The sequence below is a fragment of the Drosophila eugracilis genome, unplaced genomic scaffold, assembly GCF_018153835.1.
Source record: "Drosophila eugracilis isolate 14026-0451.02 unplaced genomic scaffold, ASM1815383v1 contig_1858, whole genome shotgun sequence".
Classification (NCBI taxonomy): Eukaryota; Metazoa; Arthropoda; class Insecta; order Diptera; family Drosophilidae; genus Drosophila; species Drosophila eugracilis.
In genome coordinates, this window is record NW_024572708.1 from 416,323 (window position 1) to 438,963 (window position 22,641).

The 22,641-nt window shown below is 40.6% G+C and overlaps 1 protein-coding gene across 4 annotated transcripts in view; it reads left to right on the top strand.

The window, feature by feature from the left end:
- The first annotated feature begins 214 nt into the window (after positions 1–214).
- LOC108110035 (protein Teyrha-meyrha) overlaps positions 215–22,641 on the top strand; it is a 32,735-nt gene continuing 10,308 nt past the window's right edge. The window contains exons 1-15 of one of the 4 annotated variants that reach the window (XM_041817716.1): positions 215–383; positions 4,080–4,363; positions 11,659–11,703; positions 14,560–14,695; positions 14,872–15,075; positions 15,910–16,017; positions 16,078–16,218; positions 16,287–16,439; positions 16,535–16,665; positions 16,758–16,841; positions 17,453–17,606; positions 17,681–18,081; positions 20,319–20,660; positions 20,742–20,961; positions 22,312–22,434. In XM_041817716.1, coding sequence (XP_041673650.1) covers positions 231–383; positions 4,080–4,363; positions 11,659–11,703; positions 14,560–14,695; positions 14,872–15,075; positions 15,910–16,017; positions 16,078–16,218; positions 16,287–16,439; positions 16,535–16,665; positions 16,758–16,841; positions 17,453–17,606; positions 17,681–18,081; positions 20,319–20,660; positions 20,742–20,961; positions 22,312–22,434 — 2,679 coding nt within the window. In that variant the 5' untranslated portion in view covers positions 215–230. Of the gene's footprint in view, positions 384–4,079; positions 4,364–6,630; positions 8,108–11,658; positions 11,704–14,559; positions 14,696–14,871; positions 15,076–15,909; positions 16,018–16,077; positions 16,219–16,286; positions 16,440–16,534; positions 16,666–16,757; positions 16,842–17,452; positions 17,607–17,680; positions 18,082–20,318; positions 20,661–20,741; positions 20,962–22,227; positions 22,435–22,641 lie in introns of those variants that run through there. The other 3 variants (XM_017218885.2, XM_041817715.1, XM_017218886.2) reach the window with 3 other exon arrangements.

A 22,641-nucleotide genomic window follows, 5' to 3' on the forward strand; every position in this document is an offset into this window, starting at 1 on the left:
TCCAAGTGGCAAATACAGCAGCAGTAGCATCAGTGAAGCTACCACGCCCACGGAAACAACGCCCACTTAGACCGACACCGACACCGACATCAACACTGATACATAGATATAGACATAGACATAGACGGGAAAGGAAAAAAGTAGCAACAGCACTCACACGGACTAGGGACACGCCCACGTATCGCCAGCGTGGGCGGCGGGCGGGCAAGGCCGGTTGAGTGGATGTCAGGATGAAACTGAGCGTGAGCGCGTATCGGGCGCATGCATCCGCACACAAGAAGATCCTCTCCAGCGGCTATCACTCACAGCTCAACTACGGCAGCACTGGAGCGGCAGCGGCATCCTCCTCGTCGTCGGGGGCCACTGCAACGGGCCTATATACGGTGAGTCCATCTCCCTTTGCCTTGATGTACCATGAGTTCTGTGTTTCCATTCCTCACTCGCACCACCACCCTCTCACCTCCATCTCCCAACCAAACACAGTACGATTTGGAATCCGTTTCCCAGAAGGACAATCTCTGGCACTCGGGCCTCGGTTATGTATTCCAAAGTACACTGCAAAGAAAAAGGGATTAGTTATATGAAAATTAGATCTTTTTTTTTAGGCTTTTTAACTCTTCAAATAACTTAGATTAACTTTCTTTCTAGATTTATTCACTTTAATTAAGAATTAATTAGAAAAAAACGAAACTTAATCCATCTTCACCTCTGTGTGTTTCCCTTTTTGCTTTCCTCATTTCCCCATCACTTTTCCAGCAATCTCCTCCCTGCCCTTGCCACTCATTAATGTTGTGTGACAAACAAAGGCATAAAATTTAAACATTTTTGATTATGGTTTTTACTGTTATGTCTGGCCATGGTAGCAACATTTTAATGATATTGCCTGCGAAGGGCAGCGCAAATATGGATATTCCATAGCAAATTGAGGCCATAGCCGTCCGCTCGCCTGCTGCTTAAAAATAGTAACAAAAAGGCGGCATTTTCTTTCTTTGTAAATAAATATTGGAAATCCATTCAAGAAAATTGCCATTAAATGCAGGCTGGACTTGGGGAAAAATACTGAAATGGCAGCCAAAGAAAATTAAACATTAAACTTATTTTGTAACCTTTTTTGATGGCTTGTTTGCTGGGCAGTTTTTAAGTATGATTTATAATGCCAATCTTAGAGGGAAGACCAAGAAGAAAACTCTCTCTTAATAAGTCAATATGTAGTTAATATAGTTAATATAACATTCTAGTCCCTAACTTACTAACTTAACTTATCTTAGTTACAAAAAACATTAACCCATTGTCCAAGCATAACTTTTAATCTATTTTGAAACTGAAACCTCTTCAAACTCTTTAGCCAAAATTACCAACCAGCATTGTCCACATAATTTCAAGCAACTACCTAATGGAAACTTCGTTAAACTAGTTACCTGAATTTCCCAAAATAAAAGTAAAACCTCAAGCCCTAGATCAGTATGAATATTCATTAAAAAATTTACCAAACTGACTGAAAAGTTATTAAATTAGTTTCGAAAGCGTTGGCCAAAATAGTTTCGCCGCCTGCTGCAAGAGTAAGTTTAGCAAGGGCTAAATTACGCAAAAAGCCATTAAAGAAAATCAAGGTTTAATATCGGGAAAAGTTTAGTTACTGGACTGGAAAGATATATCTTTCTATATCTATGACTTATCAATGGCTACTGTCTTAGCCTGTTATAATAGTTTATGGCCATAACTATTTATGGAGTAGTCTTCTCAGACCGCATTGGGCAGCTTAACAGTTTGACTATCAAACCAGCAGATAGCCAGATTCAGAGGCAGATTCAGTTTCAGATTCAGAGAGGCAGATTCAGTTTCAGATTCAGAGAGGCAGAGAAGCAGAGAGGCAAATACAGATTCCCAAAACTGAGAACCACAATAAATTCCAATCAAGTTTTGTGGCGCATTTAATTGCCATGTCCACGGGAGACAGCTGCTGGCGGCACGGATCGAAGCTCTATATATATATATACATATGATATATACAGTGTGGGACATAAATAATAGTCTTGTTAGAGGTAAATAGTTTGCTTCTATAGCTATTCCCAAACCAAATCTATTTATTTATAATAATTTCTAAGCAAAAATAAGTTTATTAGTCAGTCATGGCTTATACACCTGTTAAGTATGCTATATAGAAGACTTTACCTGTTTGTTTAGCTTTATTTTTATGACCTATACTGTACCTGTGTATGTGTGTGTATGTCTCACAAGTGAAGCTTAAACTGGCAGTGAACCGATTTGTCAACTAATTGGTGGGAACGGCGTACAAATCCCGCTGGATATATGTTATGCGGTTTCCCCTATTTAGACCCCTCGGCCAAATTGAAACCCTCGACTGGATTTAGCCAGTTTTGTCACGGACACATATACACACCACCCCCCTGACACACACACACACACATCTATACATGGTTTCAAGGATGGGTGGCAAGTGGCAAGTGGCATGTGGCATGTGGAATATGAACACGAACACCGTCAATCTGTCCCAATGGTCAAATCGAAGCTTTCAAGTTTCTGGCACTCGAGTACTTATATAAGTACTTTGCGGCCAGCCAAGGCTGGCTTAAAGTTTGTTTTTTGGCCATATTTGGTGTTAAATTAATAATGCTTTTTGGGGCTAACAAGTGGTCTCTGACACTGAGCCAAGTTGAGTGGCTTTCCTCTGATTTTTATTGCCACTGCAATTGCGATGCCCTGATTAGTCTTCGATAATTCTTATTGATTTTTCCTCTAACAGGGAAAACACTTTTCCACAGCTATATGGTATGATGAGTTTTTCTTTGCTTAATTCCTATTGATTTTTGTAAAATATATATCATGCGCATTAGATATTAATAATTGCCTTTGGCTTTTGCTTTTGCTTGGGATTTGCCTTCCCTTAAGTCTTATTGATTTTTGAGTAGTGAAAAAAAAGATGATTAATATTTCTAATTTGATTTTTTAAAGTTAACACCAAGGTTATCAGCCTTTTTAATAGGATTAAAATGTATGGCTTTTCAGTTTTTAAATGCTTTAAAAATGTTTTCCCTTTAAGACAAAGCCATTGGATAGCCTTTAGTTGGTGTAAAACTGAAACTGTTTCATATTAACAGAGAGTTTTTCCCTTTACTGTTTCGTATTTGTTTTTTCCCACTTTTCTGTTTTTCATTTAATTTAACATTTTCATGAAGCAAAAAAGGTTTCGCTTTAAGTCAATTTCTGTACTCGTCGAATTCCGAGAGGAATCAATAATGCAATATTTAAATTTTAACAGCGTGCTTCGGCAAAAGTTTGCAGAACTCATGGTTGGTTTCTGCCATTGCCATTCGTTTCGCAGTTTTCCACCCACTCAGTCCCAGTCTCAGTCTCAGTTTTTCTCAACAACCAACAACGTCCTCTTCCCCATCAGGCAACTCACCTGAAGGCTCAGAGTTGGCCAAGTTTTCGTGTCACAAGCAATCAAATCAAAGTTTAATTATTATCGTCAACATCATCCGATTTAAAATGCACCGTGGGGCAAAATGGCAAAGGCTCAGTGCCAGTGCCAGTGCCAGATGCATTTCCAGATGTCGAATGTCGATGCTGCGCTGCTGGTTTATATATATATATATCTACAGTAGTGGTCATAGGAATAGCAACAACACTTACTGATAGACAAGTTAAAACAACCAAGGCGCAGTAGCTTTCCAAATTCTTTCATCTTAAATTCCGCAACTTAGCTAGACTTACTGCCTTAATCTGGTTCTAGTTCTAGTTCTCCCTCTCCGAGCTAACTATTAGAACTCTACAAAATTACCCAAATTACCCTAAGTTTGACCTACTTCAAGGACCTTTGCTGTACAACAGCATTGACATTTGGCCCTGTTTCAGGATGAATTTGCATAATTAGCAATTAAGATGCGCTCAATTGCGATTGATGAGACACCCGGGTGTCGGCTTAACTTATATATATAACTATATCTATATATCTGTGAGTATATATAGAGGCATAGCCATAGGCATAGCCATACCGATAGCAATCCCAATAAGCCTAATTAATACCATCAACTTACTCTTTGGTTCCTTCCTTGCAGATGGAAGCCCACGAGCACGAAGCGGGCAAGTTTGTCAAGGATGTGGCCCGTCAGGTGCATGACTGCAATAGCGATACGGACGTCATCAGTCCCACGGGCACTAGTAGTTCCGGTGGAGGCGGCGGCGGCGGCGGTGGAACGGGTGGACCCGGCGGCGGCGGCGGTGGATCCGGTGGTGCTGGTCCCAGCGACGGTGGCTATCATAAGCGGCACCACAAGATGGTACGCGATGATGATAACAACAGTGCGGCGCACTCCTCGGACAGTAAAAGTCCCAGCCAGCGGTAAGTTCGATTTGCAAAACCCACACACTCACAGGTCAAGCAAAAATACACCCACACCAGGGCACAGAGCAAAAAGAAGGGGGCAAAACGAAGTCCTGGGATAGTAAACTGAAAGAGAAAGAGGTTATTAATGGGAAAAGTTTGCTGTATTTTAGGTATAAAATGACTTTACTTACCTCTTAAACTTAAATCTGGCAGAATTCTTCCATAGTTCAGTCCTAAAGTAAAGTAATTATTAGTAAATTTTATTAAATTTAAATTTAAAATAAAGATTTTTATAAGAATTACCCAGAATTTGTACACAAGGAGCTTGATTTTCCTTGTTTTTCATTAATTTCCTAGCATACTTTTAAGGGCCATCTCTCAGTCTTTGCAATTCGAACCCTCTTTTTGCTCAGTGCACACCACCCTAACACGTGTAAAATAAAAGTTGAAAGCGGAGTAAAAAGTAAAAAATGAGAAAAAAAGAGAAAACACGAAAAGGAGCATAACAAAGATGATTTATTCAAATCGTGCCAAGTTGTTACCAAACACATAAACATAATCCGGCTCTGCTTTTCATGCAGTCCGCATACCAATACAAGCACACACACACACACACCCAACACTAGCAGTAACACTTATACAACACACTCATACTTGTGCAGTAACTACCATACATACATACATATACATAGACACGTGCCGTAAGCGTAATTGATAAATGTGTAGCATACTTTGTTGGGCTTCGCTCGCCTTGACAGCTTTTTGTACTCTGTATTTGATCAACCGTAAGCGACATCACATCCGTACTCGCATCCGTATACGTAAGCCGTAAGGAGCAAGAACAAGAACAAGAACAAGACAAAAAAAAAAAGAATTCAATTAAATTAAATTAGCAATTAGCAAGTTCCCTACCCCCTCTCTCTCTCACTCTCTGTCTCATGGAGCGCCCCTGAATAACAACGTCCTCCATGGGAATCCTTGCGGTTCGGAGCCAAAGCATTTCGCATTGCGAAATGGGAATTGAAATCTGAATGGGGGAATGTGAATGCGAATGCCGAATGGGACTTCAAAAGTTTCCAGTTTGGGTTTTTGGTTAATCTAATCAGGAGTCTTAGATCCGACTAAAGGAAGCTCGATACGGGGGACAGTGCGTTTCATGGCTGTAAAGATAATGAGTTTTCCTCTCATATTTTCTTAATAATTATATAAATTTGATGAGTTTATCAACAAGATATTGTTAATTTCTTAAAAAAAAAAAAAATAACTTAAAAATTTATAATTTTTAATATTTTTACTTTACTTTACCCCGCCTTACAGCTATCAAACGCACTGTCCGAGTAGTCGATTCCCAAGTAAATGTTGAGATTGTGGTTTCAACTTTTTTGCTTTTGCAGTTGAATGGAGCTGTCACTCAGACAGACACACTCTCACACACACATATACACACACACCATCACACAGAGTCATACACACTCACAAACTTTTGTTTGTGTTTATTGTGCCTTTGTGGTGGCAAAAAGGAAATTAGCAATGACAATTAGCCGGGATTGCCCATGTCCGTGCTGTCTCAGTGTGTGTGTGTGTGTGTGTGAGAGTGTGTCAGGGTGTCACAGTATCAGGCTGTCAGAGTGTGTGTGTGTGTGTGTGTGTACATGATTTCATTAATTAACTCAACCAAAGGCAAACAAAGGCAGCGGAAGAAAGGTTGAGGATGAGCCGCCGACCAACCAACCTTCTCCCAGGGGACAAGAGTTGACAACTCTTTGGCCTAATGCGCTGCCCTGGCGCGCTCTTTGGGCTAATCTTCGGGCACACTCAGCTCTTCAGCTCCACTCCAGTATGAAACCATGAAACCATGAAGCCATGAAAAACCACCAACCACCACTACCACCGCCACGACAACCACACTCTGAGCCACGGCTGCCACTTCCAGAATGCTAATGTGACAAAGCAAACAATTTAATCAAGAAAACCGAAAAACCAAAAAAGTAATAAAAACTTGCTTAGATTTTTGCCTGCTTTTTCGCTTCTCATTTTCTAGAATTTCTTACTTAATATTTGTAGATTTTTTCCCAATTTGTTTTTTCTCGAATTAAATTCAAATTTAAGTAGAAAATAAATCAAATATAAAATCTTTCCTAGAAGAAGGCTTAAAGTTAAACTTTAGAAAAAGTGGCAGCCGTGTGCCCCTTACCCCAAGCATGCTATAATCCAGAGTATTCACTTTTCGCAATCGCTCGATCGGTTCATGAACATACTATATATACCAAAAATATATATAGATCCGGCAGTTCGTCACTGGCCAGTGGCCAGCTGCACCACCACCACTGTGGCTGCACCACCAACACCACCACCACTAACAGTAGTTTAAGGTACACAGAGAGGGATAGACTTATACTGACGCCGGCACAGCAGCAATCGCATCCGCATTTGCATTCGCATCAACATCCGCATACGCATCCGCATCCGCATCAGGCCCGTCAGCGGCGCCATGTGCGTCTACATGTGAACAGTCCGTCCTCCGATCAGAGTGCCAGCACCCCATTGGGTCATCGGTCATTGCCAGCCATGAAGACTCTCTCCTCGTTCATCAGCGAACATCCCGAAGAGCTTGGATCGGCGGCATTAGGAATGCCATCAGCAGAAGATCAGGATCGCCTTCATTGCGGCACATCTGCATCCGCCTCGAATGGCCAGCAGCAGACAACGAAATGGAAGAGCCTGCGAGCTGTGATGGCCTACTACTGTTCGCTGAGGCGGATCAAGAGGAACGTTGCCACCCACAAATCCCCCCGTTATCTGTGTTCCCATATTGCGTTATCGCGTTCTTGCTAGCGTTAACTAAAAAAACTAAAACTAAAACTAAACTGCACAGAGAAAAAAAATATTACCATTGGCCAACTATTTGCTGCTTGACATTCGAAAGAGATTTGAAAAAAGAACCCTTAGGGTGTGATGAAAACTTTAATTTTTTTGGCTAAAAAAAATATTTAAAATTAAGAAATAGTTTTATAATCATTAGTTTGTTAATATTTTTAAACAATTTTAAATGTAAAAACCAAAATATAGCTAACAAAAATGATATTAATTAGATTTATTCTTCGTTTTTAGAAGGTTTTAGGATTTCCTTTCTTGCTGTTTTGAAGGCCTTTTTGGCTTTAGTCAATACTAACTAACTTTAGTCACTGTTTTAAACTTAGTTTTTACATCTTTAAAAGTATAAATTAAAGCTCTAAAAACTTTCTAAAAACATAATCAATATCACTTCCTTAACTTCCTTAATCAAACTCAAAAATCACAACATTAACAAACTGAGATGAGATGGCCAAAATGTATCTCAAATCGTAGTCCGTTTTTTTTCTCTGTGCATCTTTACATATATATTTATATGTGTGTGTGTGTGTGTATAAACTCTTTTTGCGTGCGTGTGCGTGACGGCGAGAGTTAATCCTGGCTCTTGCTAACCACACCAGCACCACCTCAACCATCATAACCACTGAAAGCGAAGTCCTCGATCCGTGTACTAACCCCACCTACTAACGCTCATCGATCGATCTATCTCATGCTCTGTCTATCTCTCTCTCTCTCTCTCTCTTGATCTAACAACGTACTAATCCGAAAACGTAGTGTATGAACCTATGTGTAACCTAATTATATAACCAAACCATATATCATTGATGTGTAAGCGAATGCCAAGACCTCTCTCAACTCTCAAAACTCTCAACTCTGAACTAAAACTGAACTCAACTCAAAAATCGCCTGCTCGCCCGTTCGCTAACTCTATACCCCCCCCACCCCAATCTCTAGCTCTACTTCAGATCTGTGTCTATCTGTATCCCCCCGTCCTCTCTTACTCCACAGTTAAGCCTCGATAAGTTTGCTTAGAAAACTTTCTGAAGGCCCTTCTTTAACCTTCCACGTTCATAATTTCCACTCATTTTGGAATGCCTTTTCTGGGGCGCGGGGCATTTGCATTCCATTTAGCCATATGCATATGTTATACTGTATATGGTCTGACTGTGGGTAGGTAAGACTGTAGCCAAAACCGGGGGGAATGAGGTGTCTTGGATGGGTAGACATTTTACCACTTTCTGTTCTAGTTTCGGTTCATTTTTGGCAAAGGGCAACTTAAAAAGTTTGCCTCAGCTAAACAAGTTGATGCCAGCCAACACACACACACACACACTTAGACTTACTCTTACCAACACACACATACACATACACATATAGTATATACTTATAAGGGTGTAAGTGGAACTTTTGCTTGAAAAATCTCAGCAAACAGGCAAAGTTAAAGTGGCTTCTGTCAGTGTGCGCGTTTGAATCGATATGTTTAAGCTGCTGCTGACTGCAATGTAGGCGAACTTTTGACACAAATACACCCAGCAGACACACACACACACACACTTGCACACACATTAAAATGGGAAAAAGAACAGACACAGCGGCGTATGTAGGGGGTTTGCCATAACCCTTTCTCAGCAGAACTATTAACTGGTTAGCGCTATTTATGGATTTATGTAAATTAAAAATCTGAAATTAATGAAACCTCTCCTTCTTGACATTAAGAACTGCAAACCTACGCCACTGGCTTAGACTCACCCACATTGCGCCTATGCATATGCCCAATGCCACAGAAACCCTCTTACCGCCCACCGCCCATCGCCACTACCATCTCTCTTTTGGCATTGTGGATGCAAAATGGGAAATTGCCTTCTGACTGACAACTTACAAAGAATTTGAATTTAGAAAATTGCAAATTTATGTAGAAGCCAAGTGAACACAATACACTCAATGGTAACCTAGAATTTATGCACCCTCTTTTGGACCGATTGGATGTCACCAACTATATATTTTTTTGGCACAGTGAGGCCTTCTATATATATATATATAAAGAGGGTAAGAGGGTAAAAGGTAGAGGTAAGAGCCTCCCTAGTTCGTAGTGCGGTTAGGTAATTCCCTTACAAGCAACTCTGATTCGCAATCAAATTCATTTGTTCGATCCGGCAATTGGGTTTTGATTTGCAAGCAAGCACTTGAGATGCGGCTCACATCCGTTCGTTGGCCGTCCGATATTTTCGGTTTTATTGCATTGTCAGCAGCTCAAGTTGCTCATTAACTAGGATGACCCAAATAATTGGGGTATTAGCCATGGCTAATAAGCCGCCACATACAAGCTCAATGGGTGTTGGCAAAAAAGAAAAAAAAACTCTTCCACACACAGTGGCTGGGGAATTTACGAGCGAGTGTCTGGTTTAAGTGTCACGGGAATGTTTTTTAAGTGGGTTTTCAACTCTTGTCAAGTGCCTTTATGTGCTAAAACGCTTTTTTAATGTTCTCATAAAAGGCTTGGCTGGAAATTATCAAGGTTTTTATCACGTTTCTTTTTTTTTGCTAGCAAGCGTCCTGTGCTTGTTAATTGAACAAAAATAAAGTGACATCAATGATTGTTAAAAATTAAATTAAATTTCACATTTTATATTAATTGTTAGGTGTTAGCTACTAGAGCACGTACTAAAAGTTTCATATTTACCAGTTTTTTTTGTTTTATTAAATCAAATCCAATCAAAGTTGATGCCTGAAACGTGGCAACTTCTGGCAGTTTTTTAGTTCATCGCCGGTCAAGCATTTGTTATTTCAAAATAGCACTCACTTATTCTGCAAGGAAAAGCATTTAAATGACAATGTTTTATGGCATTTTTTTTCATAAGCAACAATTACTTACCAGCGCGTATCCGTAGATTTCCGTGACATCCTGACACGTCGCAAAAATCCAGTTGGCTAGCTGGCAGAAAGTGTAGCATACTTTGGCGGTGTAGCATACTTTGGCGGGGTGTGAAAAATGTCCCCAAGCCGGTTATAAATTTATTCTCAGGCAGAAGTTGTTCCATAGCAATGCAGAGTGCTATGTAGGGGAGGGGGTAGGGGAATGGAAAACCAAATGACTTGACGGAATTTTTCAATTGTTATTTCATCTGCCATGTGCGGCCAGGCCAGGCCAGGCCAGTCAGTCAGTCAAGTGGGGAACCAAACGCAATGGTTTAGCATTCCGGACGGTCATGGCCTGCGGCCTGATGGCCACAAAAACCGATAACCGAAAAACAGGGAACACGAAACGCAGAGAATTCACAAGGCAGAGGCGTTAATTGAAATCCGGCTTAGGAACCGAATCGCCGGTTAACCCGAGGCGTCCAACAACCCACCACCCCCCCCAAATCGGACATCATGCAGCCATTAAACAATAACACTTTTAGCCGACCACACATGTGCCAATAACACACACACATAATCACTCACACACACACACATACACATAAGCAGAAAGGAGAGTCCTTTAACATTTCGCTGGACGATTTGTGGTGCAATAAAGAATGCCATTTAATACCAGAGGCCCAGCTCTTTAACCTTTTTCGAACCTAAACTCGAACCCGAAACCGAATCGAATCGAATTGAATCGAAAACGGGGAATTGGCTAGCGCCAAAACTAACAAGCTCATTCTCAATTTATATTAAATCGAAAGTCCACAAATGGCTCAGCTGACCCCAAAAACAACAATGGGGTCATCCATAGATATACGCACACGTACACGCATTTATATTTGTTTTGGGTCAGAGGCGTATCAAAAGGGGACGTTTCAGAGGGTTAAAACTGCACTTTTCTATTGATTAAATGGGGGTTCTATGTTAGAAGTAGAAGTCTCAATATAACTAGTATAAAGGGGTCTCAAAGTTGACCTTAGATATTTTAACTATCTTTTCCAAAAACCTCCTGCCTACGCCTCTGTGTTTATCTAGTATACGAGAAACATATAGACTCTGTATAGCGGGTGTAATCTTATCGTGCAGCAAGCCTTTTTCCGCTCAGTTTGGGTTGGGCACTGATGGGTTAAAAAAAAAAATATAAAAGGGGGGCCCACATCATTTAGTTTCAATATATGAGAAAGTGTGTGTGTGTGTGTGTGTGTCCCTCTAACTATTACTTTGTGTGTGTTTGTGCGTCTATCTCACTCTCACCCTATATCTCTATCTCTCGCTCACTCTGACTCTGCCACTGCCACTGCCTCTGTCTCTGTCACTTGGTCTTTTTGCCAAACTATTTCTATCGAATATTCTCCTTACTATTTGCCTCCTCGAAAACATTACAAATACAAATTAAATCAAACAAAAATGCAAACAAAAAAACCAAAGATATATATAATATATATGTTAAACGAAAACAAAAACAAAAACAAACAAAATAAAAGTACAAAAGAAACAGTCAAGAATAAACAAAACCAAAAAAAAATGAAATACTTTCGAAACTCGTTTAGGAAATCGCGTATCGGAGATGGAGCTTCAGATCCAGATTCCGATTGGTAAGTTTATTCTCTTTCGTTTTTTATGATTTCTCGGTTTTGTCTCTGCACACCAACACACACACACACACACACACATTAATACAAAACAAATACAGATACAAACAGTTAAGACACACACACACAGATACGCATAGCTTTGTTCTGCTTTTGATTTGATTATGATTGTGATTATGATGATGATGCTGATGATGATGATGATGGTCATGCTGTTGTTAAATGATGATGATAATGACGATGATCGGCATGTGCGCGCTTTGCATTTGAATAGGCCGCAGAAACAGCAAAACAAAACAGATATATAAACCGAAATATATATACATATATATATATATATATAGTATAGCATATAGTATAGTATATATGTATACATATCGAGTGTAGGGTTTTGGGCGATGTTGCGATGAGCCGAGGTCCAAAACCACAGCTCAACTACACTACACCACAGAGAGACACTGGTCCGAAGATCCGGCATCAGTAACACCCTGTATAAAGCCACAACATTTTAGGGGGATATATACGCCCACCCAACCCAACCACCCACTACTACCACTACCACTACCACTACCACTACACATACACACCCACACTAACGGCAACCACACCTATAGCTATCATTGTTTTCCTTTGATTTGTCTTTCGTTTAGCTAACTGCATTGCTACCAAAATCGCTTTCGTTTTTCGTACCTCATCGTGTACCACACGACGTATGCGTAATGCGTAATAATTTAGCCACCGCTGTAAATAGACCAATGAAAAACTAGCTAAAAACCAAACAACAAAAACCAAAAACCGAAATTAAAACAAAGCAAAGCCTAAAAACGATAAAAACAAAAACATTTATTCCGTAGCCTGGCATTTGATATGCTGAATGCGAATAATAATTGTGCATAAATTAAGCCCAAAAACAAAAATCAATTAACGCATCAGCAACACCTCCCCCAAAATATCGAACTGTACATAAGCAATGTATATATATACATAAATATATATATAAAACTAGACACATCCATCGTGTACATCATGCAAATAAAAACCTAGTACTAGATGCTATAGCAGAACAGACGATTGAATGGCGACCCTGAGCGGCTTGAGCAAAAGTTTAAAGTGGTAAAACCTAATCCCTATCCTCCCTTCTCCAACCCAAAAAAACCACCCTCCCACAACATCCCACATCCATGTAGTCGTACGATAGTCCTAGATCGAGTTCGTATATGCTCGTAGTGCGTAGCAAAATACTCTGGCAAAGTGCTAGTAAAAATGCAGTTTTAAGTTTCACCTTCCTTGATGGTCCGTCGTCCGGTTTATATTTTTTTTTGTATTTTTACTTAAGTACGGACAATAAAAATCGTTATTGATTGATGAGGCTTCAGTTCTTTAAGCTTTATAAATGATTTCAAGACATTAGATGTGATTAATGTGGAGGATTTTTGAAGGGAAATGCTAAAACAAAAAAGGCCCTTGTCGATTTCGAGTTATTCCTTAAGCTGCCTAGGAGTATGCAACAATATTTTATACTTTGATGGTCAGAACTTGAAACATTTTTCACTCTCTATACTTTAATACACTTTTAAAGTGATTTTTAATAAAAACGAATAATATATTCAAGCATATTGCATATTCTCAAAAGTTTTTATATAATGTTTAAAGACTTTCCAGTCAGAAAACGCATCTCCTTTAGATGAACTTTGAATGTTTTTTTAGCTCTTTTAAATAATTTATACATTCTAAAAACTTTGCTAGAGTACCAAGCAAAAGCTTCGGATTGCCGAAGAAAACCGTACTTTTAGTTTCTTTTAATTTCTTTTTAATTGTGAGAAACTTTTCAGTTTTCACCGAGAAAAGCTCACCTGGCAGACAATTTAACACTTTTCGCCCGAGGCCAAGAGAGCTATTTATATCGATGGCGGAAAATTCTTGGCCACTTGAATTCCACTTTCTCACTTTTCCCCCCTCCTCCATCCGCCGCTCCTTCTTTCCTTATATCTCACATACACTCCCCTCTACCCTCTGTATATCTCTCTATCTCTGTCTGTCTCTGTTTCGCTCTGTGTCTGTCTCTGTCTCGCTGCGCTGATGCTGCTGCTGCTGCTGCTGCTGCTCAAATTGTTTTCCAATTGCAATTTTCCTCATTTCTTGTCGATTGCATAACGCCTATGATTGTTATTTCATTTGATTAAATTTGATTCGATTTGATTTGAGTTGATTTCGTTTGCGACTCGAACACATTTTGCGTTTGCTAGTTAGATATATATCCATAACTATATATCGAAATATATATAATATTTTGCATGCACATAAAGTATCTCATCTATTTATCTTTCTCTATCTCTGTTTCCCCTCGTGTTTCGTGTTTCGTGTTTCGTTGTGCGTTAGCGTTTCCGTTTCATCTTAATGTTAGCGTTACCGTTACCGTTGCGTGCGTTTGCGTTACGGTCTTTTGGGTTCTCCTATGAATGTTTGTCTTGCCACTAAGTATGCGTAACCATAGCCGTAATCCGTAATATGTAACCCGTAACCCGTAACCTGTTAGCCCGTAACCCGTAACCCGTAGCCATACTTTCTTCGTCATCACCAACTCTAGCGTAAGTGTTTGATGTTTCGTGTTACGTAAGTGATTACGTTCTATAAATAAAATCAAGCACCAAAGTAACGTGAGCGCACGCTTAGTTGGAATGATCTTTTTTAGTTGCGCTCTTAAGAAAAAACCCCCCCCGTCCCCTTCAATGTTAAAACCCTTTTTAAATAGTCATTAGCTATCGTAGTTCGTTGTGTGAGACAATCCCTTGCTAAAACAAAATCCTTAGCTTGAATATTTGCAAACTAACTTTTGTATCTACGCGCTAAAAAAAACAGGACACGATCGAATCAGCGCTGGATGAAGCTGCGCACCACCGTGCAAATCTCATCGGCGATACAGAAGAAACCACCGCTCAAGCGCGAAGACTCCTTCCTGAAGCGTTTCTCGACTAGACAGATACCCGAAACACAGGTAAGTGATAAGGTTTTGCAAGCATTGGTAATAGTGCCTAAAACTATGCAATAGTATTTTGTAAGTTGGAAAGTTTCATACAGAAAAGTTAAGTTTTTTATACTTTTAGAAACTTTTTTTTTAAGTTTTTGTTTTTAGAAATATAAAATGATTTGAATTTGTAACATTTTTTCTAGGAAACTGTTGAAGATACGGGTTCAGAAAGTGCCTCTGGTGACGTCGACAAGAGTGTTAAACGACGGCGACGCTATCTGCAGAAACGACGATCCGTTGTTAATCCAGATGAAAATTTTTACTTCTATTGGTTAATGATGTTAACTGTATGTGTTCTATATAATCTATGGACCCTAATTGTGAGGCAGAGCTTTCCTGAACTGCAGGTAAGTCGATTATTTTCTTCTTCTCTTGTTAACCTTATCAGCGGTACGGTTTCTTACAACCACCATTCACCCACCCACCCACCACTTGCCATTTAGAACTTCCGGTTTGCCCTTCAAAAGCGGCGGTCAGGTGCCTTTTGTTCGTCCTTTGTGTAAGGCAACACCCTTTTGTCATTATCCTCAAAGAGTTTGCTTGTAATGGAAGTTTGGTTCCCTGGTCTCTGTTATAATAATGACTTCTACCTCACGACTTCTTTAATACACTTTCCCCGCTTAATCTTACTTAATATGGCAATGGTTAAGGCAAGAGCATTCCTAGGTCACCTGTCGACTGTCCAAAAAATGATATTATCCTTCCTCTCTCCTCTCTTGTTTTTTTTTTTATCTGTTTGCTGCCGTTCTTTGCCTTGTAATGACTCAATTATAAGACACGCAGCCTGGGCCTGGGCAAATGTTTGTTTATGGCCCAGTTAGCTGGTGTTTGTCATCAGATTAGAACTGGCTACGGTTGGTCAAACAAAAGTCGACTGTGTTGACCTTTAACCCGGCCACAAAAGCCTGTGTAGTTGAGGCCGCAGCCCAGCAATAGCCATCCTGTTTTTAGCAGCCCGCACATTTGCAATTGTCAACTGCATTTCCCCCATTTTAATTGCCCTTGACCTGGCCATAAAAATAGGCGCACCGAAAGGTAGCCTGGAAAGGCCTGCTACTGCTGCTGGTACTGCTGCTGCTTTCACTTAATGTGACTTAATTTTTGTGTGTTATTTTAGCCATGTTTCTGCTTTCTAAGTTTTTGAAATTGAATAAACAACTTTCTGTTCTATTTCTGTTTAGCAATCTGTGCCCACGTTTTGGCTCATCTGCGATTCGATGACAGATGTTGTATTTATCTTAGATATAATAGTTCAATTACGCACAGGCTATCTGGAGCAGGGCCTAATGGTGAGTATATGTATACTGTAGACTAGCTATAAGATATATATATTTTTCTCGATTCTTAAGGTATACGATGACAGGAAGCTGGCCTGTCACTATGTTCACTCGCGCGACTTTATCTTCGATATGATAGCGCTGATACCATTGGACTTGCTGCAGCTCAAGATGGGCACACATCCGCTCTTGCGTTTTACGCGCTTTTTTAAAGTAAGTTTTTGAAATTTCGAATTTCAAAATTGAATTAATTTAATTAATTTGTTTTCGAACTTGCATAGGTTTATCGATCTGTGAGATTTTATTACATCGTAGAAAGTAGAACAGTTTGGCCAAATTTATGGCGCGTTGTTAACCTAATTCATATCCTGTTAATACTGGCACACTGGTTCGGTTGTTTCTATTTTTTACTCTCCGAGGCGGAGGGCTTTCAGGTGGGCTCAACACTTAAGTTAAAACTATGAAAAAATGTGCAAATTTCTTACCTTAAATATCCTTGGAAATCCTTGTTAATCTTGTTAATCCACAGGGTGATTGGGTCTATCCGTATCGACCTGGGGACTATGCCACCCTGACGCGCAAGTATCTGGGCAGCCTGTACTGGTCGACCCTGACACTGACCACCATTGGGGACCTGCCCACGCCCGAAACGAATGCAGAGTAAGTTGATCTCTAAAAAAAAATAGATATACATATCTGGTAAATCTTGGGGTTTCTGCTCTTTTAACTAACAAACTTAACTTACCAATCAGACCGAACTTTTCGGTGGACGGCCCACGATCAATTCCCAGGCGTGGCATTAAATCTCGCCTTCTGCAATTCGGCTCTAGCTATGGGTACGATCATTATATATATATACCATATATCCAACCAACGATATCTTAGCAAGGTCAATCAATCAATCAATCAATCCAGCGAATATCATGTGCAACTTGTTTGGGGGCTGTCCACCGATTCGTCTGCCTTGGCGTTCTAACACTCTTATAGTTCTCAATCGATATGTTGCATTCTGTTCTGAAAGACAAAACAAAAAAAAAACGTTTAAGATCAAAGTTTTCGAAAGCGTGCGACAGCCTTGAACAGTTCCATTGATATTTGTTTAGTTACCAGAAAAGATAAATCCAAAAATGTATCAAGAAAGTGTTGTACTTAAACTCTGAGCTTTCGAAAACTTTGATTGAGCTTGCAAAACAAAAAGTGTTTTTTGGGGGGAGGAGAAAAAGGGTGGTGGAAAGTTAGTTATAATTTTGATACATTTTCATGACATTTCTATCTCATTTTAAACCTAAGAAAGTTAACTTTCAATTAAGACTAATTGTCTTAAGGAACCTAACAAAAAATGTTCTCTAATTAAATTAAACCACTCACCCTCTTTCTCTTCGCCATTGGCCGCGACCACTTTGTGCCCAGCTAATTGATTGCCACTCCCTGAATTGCTCCTTTGCAGATATATTTTTACGATCGTTAGCTATTTGATTGGTGTTTTTATCTTCGCCACCATTGTGGGCCAAGTGGGCAATGTGATAACGAACCGAAATGCGAATCGCCTGGAGTTCGAGCGCCTGCTGGATGGGGCCAAGACCTACATGCGGCACCACAAGGTAAAGTACACGTGGCTTTCTCTCCTCTTAAGCCGTAGCTTAAGTTAAGTAACACATATCCTTCAATTTTTAAGGTGCCCGGAGGAATGAAACGTCGCGTGCTGCGGTGGTATGACTACAGTTGGTCCCGCGGCAGGATACAGGGTGGCGGTGACATCAATACCGCTTTGGGCCTGCTGCCCGACAAGCTGAAAACCGAATTGGCCTTACATGTCAACCTCAGTGTGCTGAAGAAGGTGACCATATTCCAAGAGTGCCAGCCCGAGTTCCTTCACGATCTCGTGCTCAAGATGAAGGCATACATCTTCACCCCGGGCGACTCAATTTGCCGGAAGGGCGAGGTGGCCCGCGAAATGTTCATCATCGCCGATGGCATCCTGGAGGTTCTCAGTGAGACGGGAAAGGTTCTAACCACCATGAAAGCTGGTGATTTTTTTGGCGAAATCGGCATCCTCAATCTGGATGGGCTTAACAAGTAGGTTCAAGAACTATCATTCATAATTAGATATATTTGTTTTTAACGTTTTCTCGCAAAAAATGGATGGTGTTTACCTATTAACATGTGAAATAGGAAAGACAGTTTTTTTTCCCATACCTAAGCCAACGATAGTCCAAAGAGAGAGTAGACAGATTCAAGTATCTCCATGTGTCCGTAAGTCCCCAGACAAAAGCAGAGTAGTACTTGGTCTTTAAGGCCGATGGACTGGGAGTGATCACAGCCAGGCAGTACCTCCGTTTGTGTGTTTTATAACTCCGAAGTGGCAGCAATCCATAAACCAGAAAAACAAAAGTAGAGCAGAACCAGATCTCGATGGCGCTTATGGACTGGGACTGGGACTCCCCACAGCAAGGCAGTATCTCCATGTCTGAAGTGGCAGCTGTCCAAAAAACGAAAGCAGAGGAGGAGTTTATGGCCTCTTTTGATGATGGGCTGGAGCTGGGAGTGATCACAGCTGGGCAGAATCTCCTTGTGGGTGCTCCATAAGTCTGATAAAGTTTCCAGATTCCAGTGCTGAAATGCAAAGTAGACAGATTTATGCTTAGTAAGCGAAGTATCTCCTAGAAAACCAAACCAGAGCAGTACCTCGTCTGTATTGCTAATGAACTGGGACTGGGACTGACCACAACCGGGGACTATCTCCATGTGGTGGTCCATAAGTCCACAGTGGCAGCAGTCCATAAACGAAAAAAGAAAAGGAGAGGAGTTCCTCGTCTTAAATGCCGATGAAATGGAGCTGGGATTCATCACAGCTGGGCAGTATCTCCTTGTGGATGCTTCATAAGTCCGATGAGGTTTCTAGATCCCAGCGCTGAAATCCAGAATAGACAGATTTAGGCTTACAATCCAAAAAAGAGAAATATCAATGAAGAGGAGAAGTACCTGGTCTCTAAGGCTGATCGACTGGGAGTGGGAATGATGATGATCACAGCTGGGCGGGCAGCATATCAATGTCGGTGCACCATAAGTCCGAAGTGGCAGGAGTCCAAATAACAAAAGTAGATAAGGAGTACGTGGAAGTTGATAGTGATCACAGCCAGGAACCATCTCCGTGTGTGTAATCCATAAGTTAGTTCCCAGTGTCAGCAGTCTATAAAGGAGGAAAACCAAAGTAGGGCAGTCTTCAGGGCCGTTGGACTGGATCTAGCATTGATCCCAGCCGGTCAAGCTTGACTTAACTTAACTTATTGTTAGACTATCCACATTGCATTGACGGCATGCAAGCCGTTTGCAAAAACTGCGGATCATGGGCCAAAAACGCCCCTCGGCTTATGCAGTAAAAATAAAAAAAGTTTCCCACCTACCTTAATTTCCGGCTTGTCAAAGTCCACCGATGATAGAGAAGGCATCGTCTTATATATACAGCATCACACGTCACCAAAAGGCCATCTAAAAAAGTCCATGATGCACTGCATCCTCCATGGAGGCCACGTCCAGGTACCACCAATATGATAGAAGGTACCACCGGACCACTTGGAGGCACTTGGAAGCACTGAAACCACACAAACACACACACACAAAAATGACGTGACTGATTTTTCACCGGCCAACAGCGCCCTAGTCACAACATTTGAGGTAGAACCAGTTGGGAATTATAAGTCCCGCGGAGTGCACACGGCTAAGTTGAAGTTAACAGTCATCGCCATGACTGGCGATTTACACTCAAAACTTAGCCGGCAATTAACTAGCTATTGAAATTTAAAAATTTCTGTTAATGTTCTAATTTTTCCTTGCTGTCAATTTGTGAAGTTTTGGGCAATGTAAAATCTTGTTGGCCTTGAATATTTTGGTCACTAACTGAGTCCTATTCTGGTCTCTCATTATCCTGAAAATAGGACTCCTTTCTTAACAAGGACCTATATATCTACAAAATATGTTCAAAATGTAAAGCTTATCTATTTTATGGTTGTGATTCTTACGTTTTAAGCTTGGAAAGCTTAATTCTATCTAATTTTTGGCAAAAGAAGATGATGTTAACCCTTATCGAAAATGTAAAATTGGGCTTATCCCAATTTATACCTCAAAGTGAAAGTATTTTTCTCATAACTAAGCCAATAATGGTCCCAAGATAGAATATAATACCTCGTTGAGCTTGATTTCTAATCCCTAGTCGATCTGCAATCACATTTTTTGTAAATTCTGATTATAAAAAACATAAAATTAGATTATCTTAACTTACTTTAAAAACACTTACCTGGTTTTCCCATTCACAGACGCACGGCGGATGTGCGTTCCGTGGGCTACTCGGAGCTCTTCTCACTCTCCCGCGAGGATGTCCTTGCTGCCATGAAGGACTATCCGGACGCCCAAGAGATCCTGCAGACCTTGGGCCGCAAGCGACTTATGGAGGTGCGCTGCGTGAACAAGAAGTACGCCAAGGCGCAGAGTGACAAGGAGGCGGCCGCCTATGCAGCGGCTCATCCCCATCACCATCAGAGCCACCACCAGGGACAGGTCCATCAGAGTGATAGCAGCGAGAATAGTTCATCGAAGAAGATTGTGGACAAGCTGAAGCACGACGTCAAGGGCTTTCGGAATGTGCTCAAGAAGTCCAGGTGAGATTTTCTGGAAAATAATTTTGTTTATTAATTGAGGTTTTTCTTTACTAATCCAAACTTTCCTACCCCCCCCTTTAGGACCTCTCGTAAAAGCGATGAGTCCCTGGAGATGCAGCCACTTCATAATACTTCACCGCGTGGCAGTAAGATCCTGCTGAAGCGCATGTCCCGGGTGAGATCGGATGAAAAGGATGCGGATAGTGCCGAGGCCAAGGATGAGTTGCACGACAAGACGCCCAGTCCGATTGGAGCGGGTCTGCCATTGCTGCAGCGCCTTCGGCTGCTCAAGGAAAAGCAAGTAAGTTGGCCAGTTGGCGAAGCCATCACATTTCGGCATTAACCAAACACCCAACCACCTACCACCCACCACCTGCGGCAGAAGCCACACCAGTTACTGCCACTGCCACAGCCACTGCCACAACCACTGAGTCACCAGAAACCACACAGTTCTTTTGGTTTTCCTTATTTTTGGTTTTTGTTTTCTTTTCTTTTTTTTTCACCCACTTTACCTTTTGCTCGACTTTTGTTCTTTCAACACCATCAAGAGTCGCAGCCACACCCACAATCCACATCATCCACACACCTACAACATTCCACTTTCGAAACGCAAGGCTTTAAATGGTTTTTCGCCACAAGCAGACAAACACAGAGCATTGAATGAAAAAGCTTGACAAATGGAAAAACAAACCCACACGCCCACAGAGAAACACAAACAGCCTAATGGAAAACAGTCAGAAGCCTGTTGTATCTGAGAAACTGATTACTTATAGTCGCCCCAAACCACCCATTCATCCATCTACACTTGCCTACATATATGTACATTGTTTTCGATTCCATATTGTAATGCAGTTTTGTACAAGTTGTTAGTGCACCTTCAGATCCACCCAAGATAAATGTGCTAGTTTCCAAAAGATCTTCATCATTGCAATCGAGCACGTAATGCAATTTGAGCTTTAGATGGAAGTCGATAATGTAATTATTAAAGAAAAACATGGAAAACTGTTTTCCAATTCTCTTCTCTGAGCAACCAGATGATGTTTTCTGTCTTTTCCTTATAAAGTTCCTATTGGCAAACTAAATATTCCAAAATTTTAAGATAAATCTTATATTATATATATTTCAAGCAATAATATTTAATATTTACCATTAATTTCTTGAATATTTTTAAGGGAAATACAAGATCTTAAGGTTCCAATGATTGCCTGTTGTTTTCTGTCAATTTTTGTAACCAACATTTGAGCTTTTCTAGATGCTTTCAATAGTCCCCCCTGCTTCCGCTTAGCAAACTTTTAGTTAACAAAATGGAACATATATATACTATATACTATATATCTGAGATATAACTTCAGTGACCTGATAAACAGAGAACACAAATCGCTGACATTGCCCACTTAAATCATAATTTCGTTTTGCATTTATCGTTTGATTTTTGTTTTTGTTTTTGATTTTGATTTTAGCTTTCGAAATGATTAACCAGCCCGATCCAGATAAATTCGTGTTGTATGTAATTATCCCCAGCTCCTAAACAGTAGTTTTGTATGTGTCTTTATGTGTCTTGCACTAGGATCGCGAAGAGCGAGCTGTTAAGTCCACACCACCACAGAAATCTCCACCTCACTCACATGTAACGTGTACGTTATCGCCGCAGGAATCGATCCAGGAGGAGCCCGAACGCGAGTTCAGCGAAGGCTTTCCCCTGATCCAGCGACTCCAGCAGTTGAAAATTAAGAACGAACCGCAGGCAAACGCCGCCGAACCCGGCGTCGTCATGGTAAAGCAAAAAAAAAAAATAAAAAAATAAAAACAAAATAAAAAACAAAAATCATTAAAAACCCCAGAGAGATCTAGAGAAACTCCTGATCTTTGACTTCCTTTTGGGAAGCAACTTACTAAGAATTCACCTCACTTTTAGTTTAGATTCCGACTTAACCCCTTAACCTTAACTTAAGGCAAAGTTTATTATAGCTTAGCAGGAATC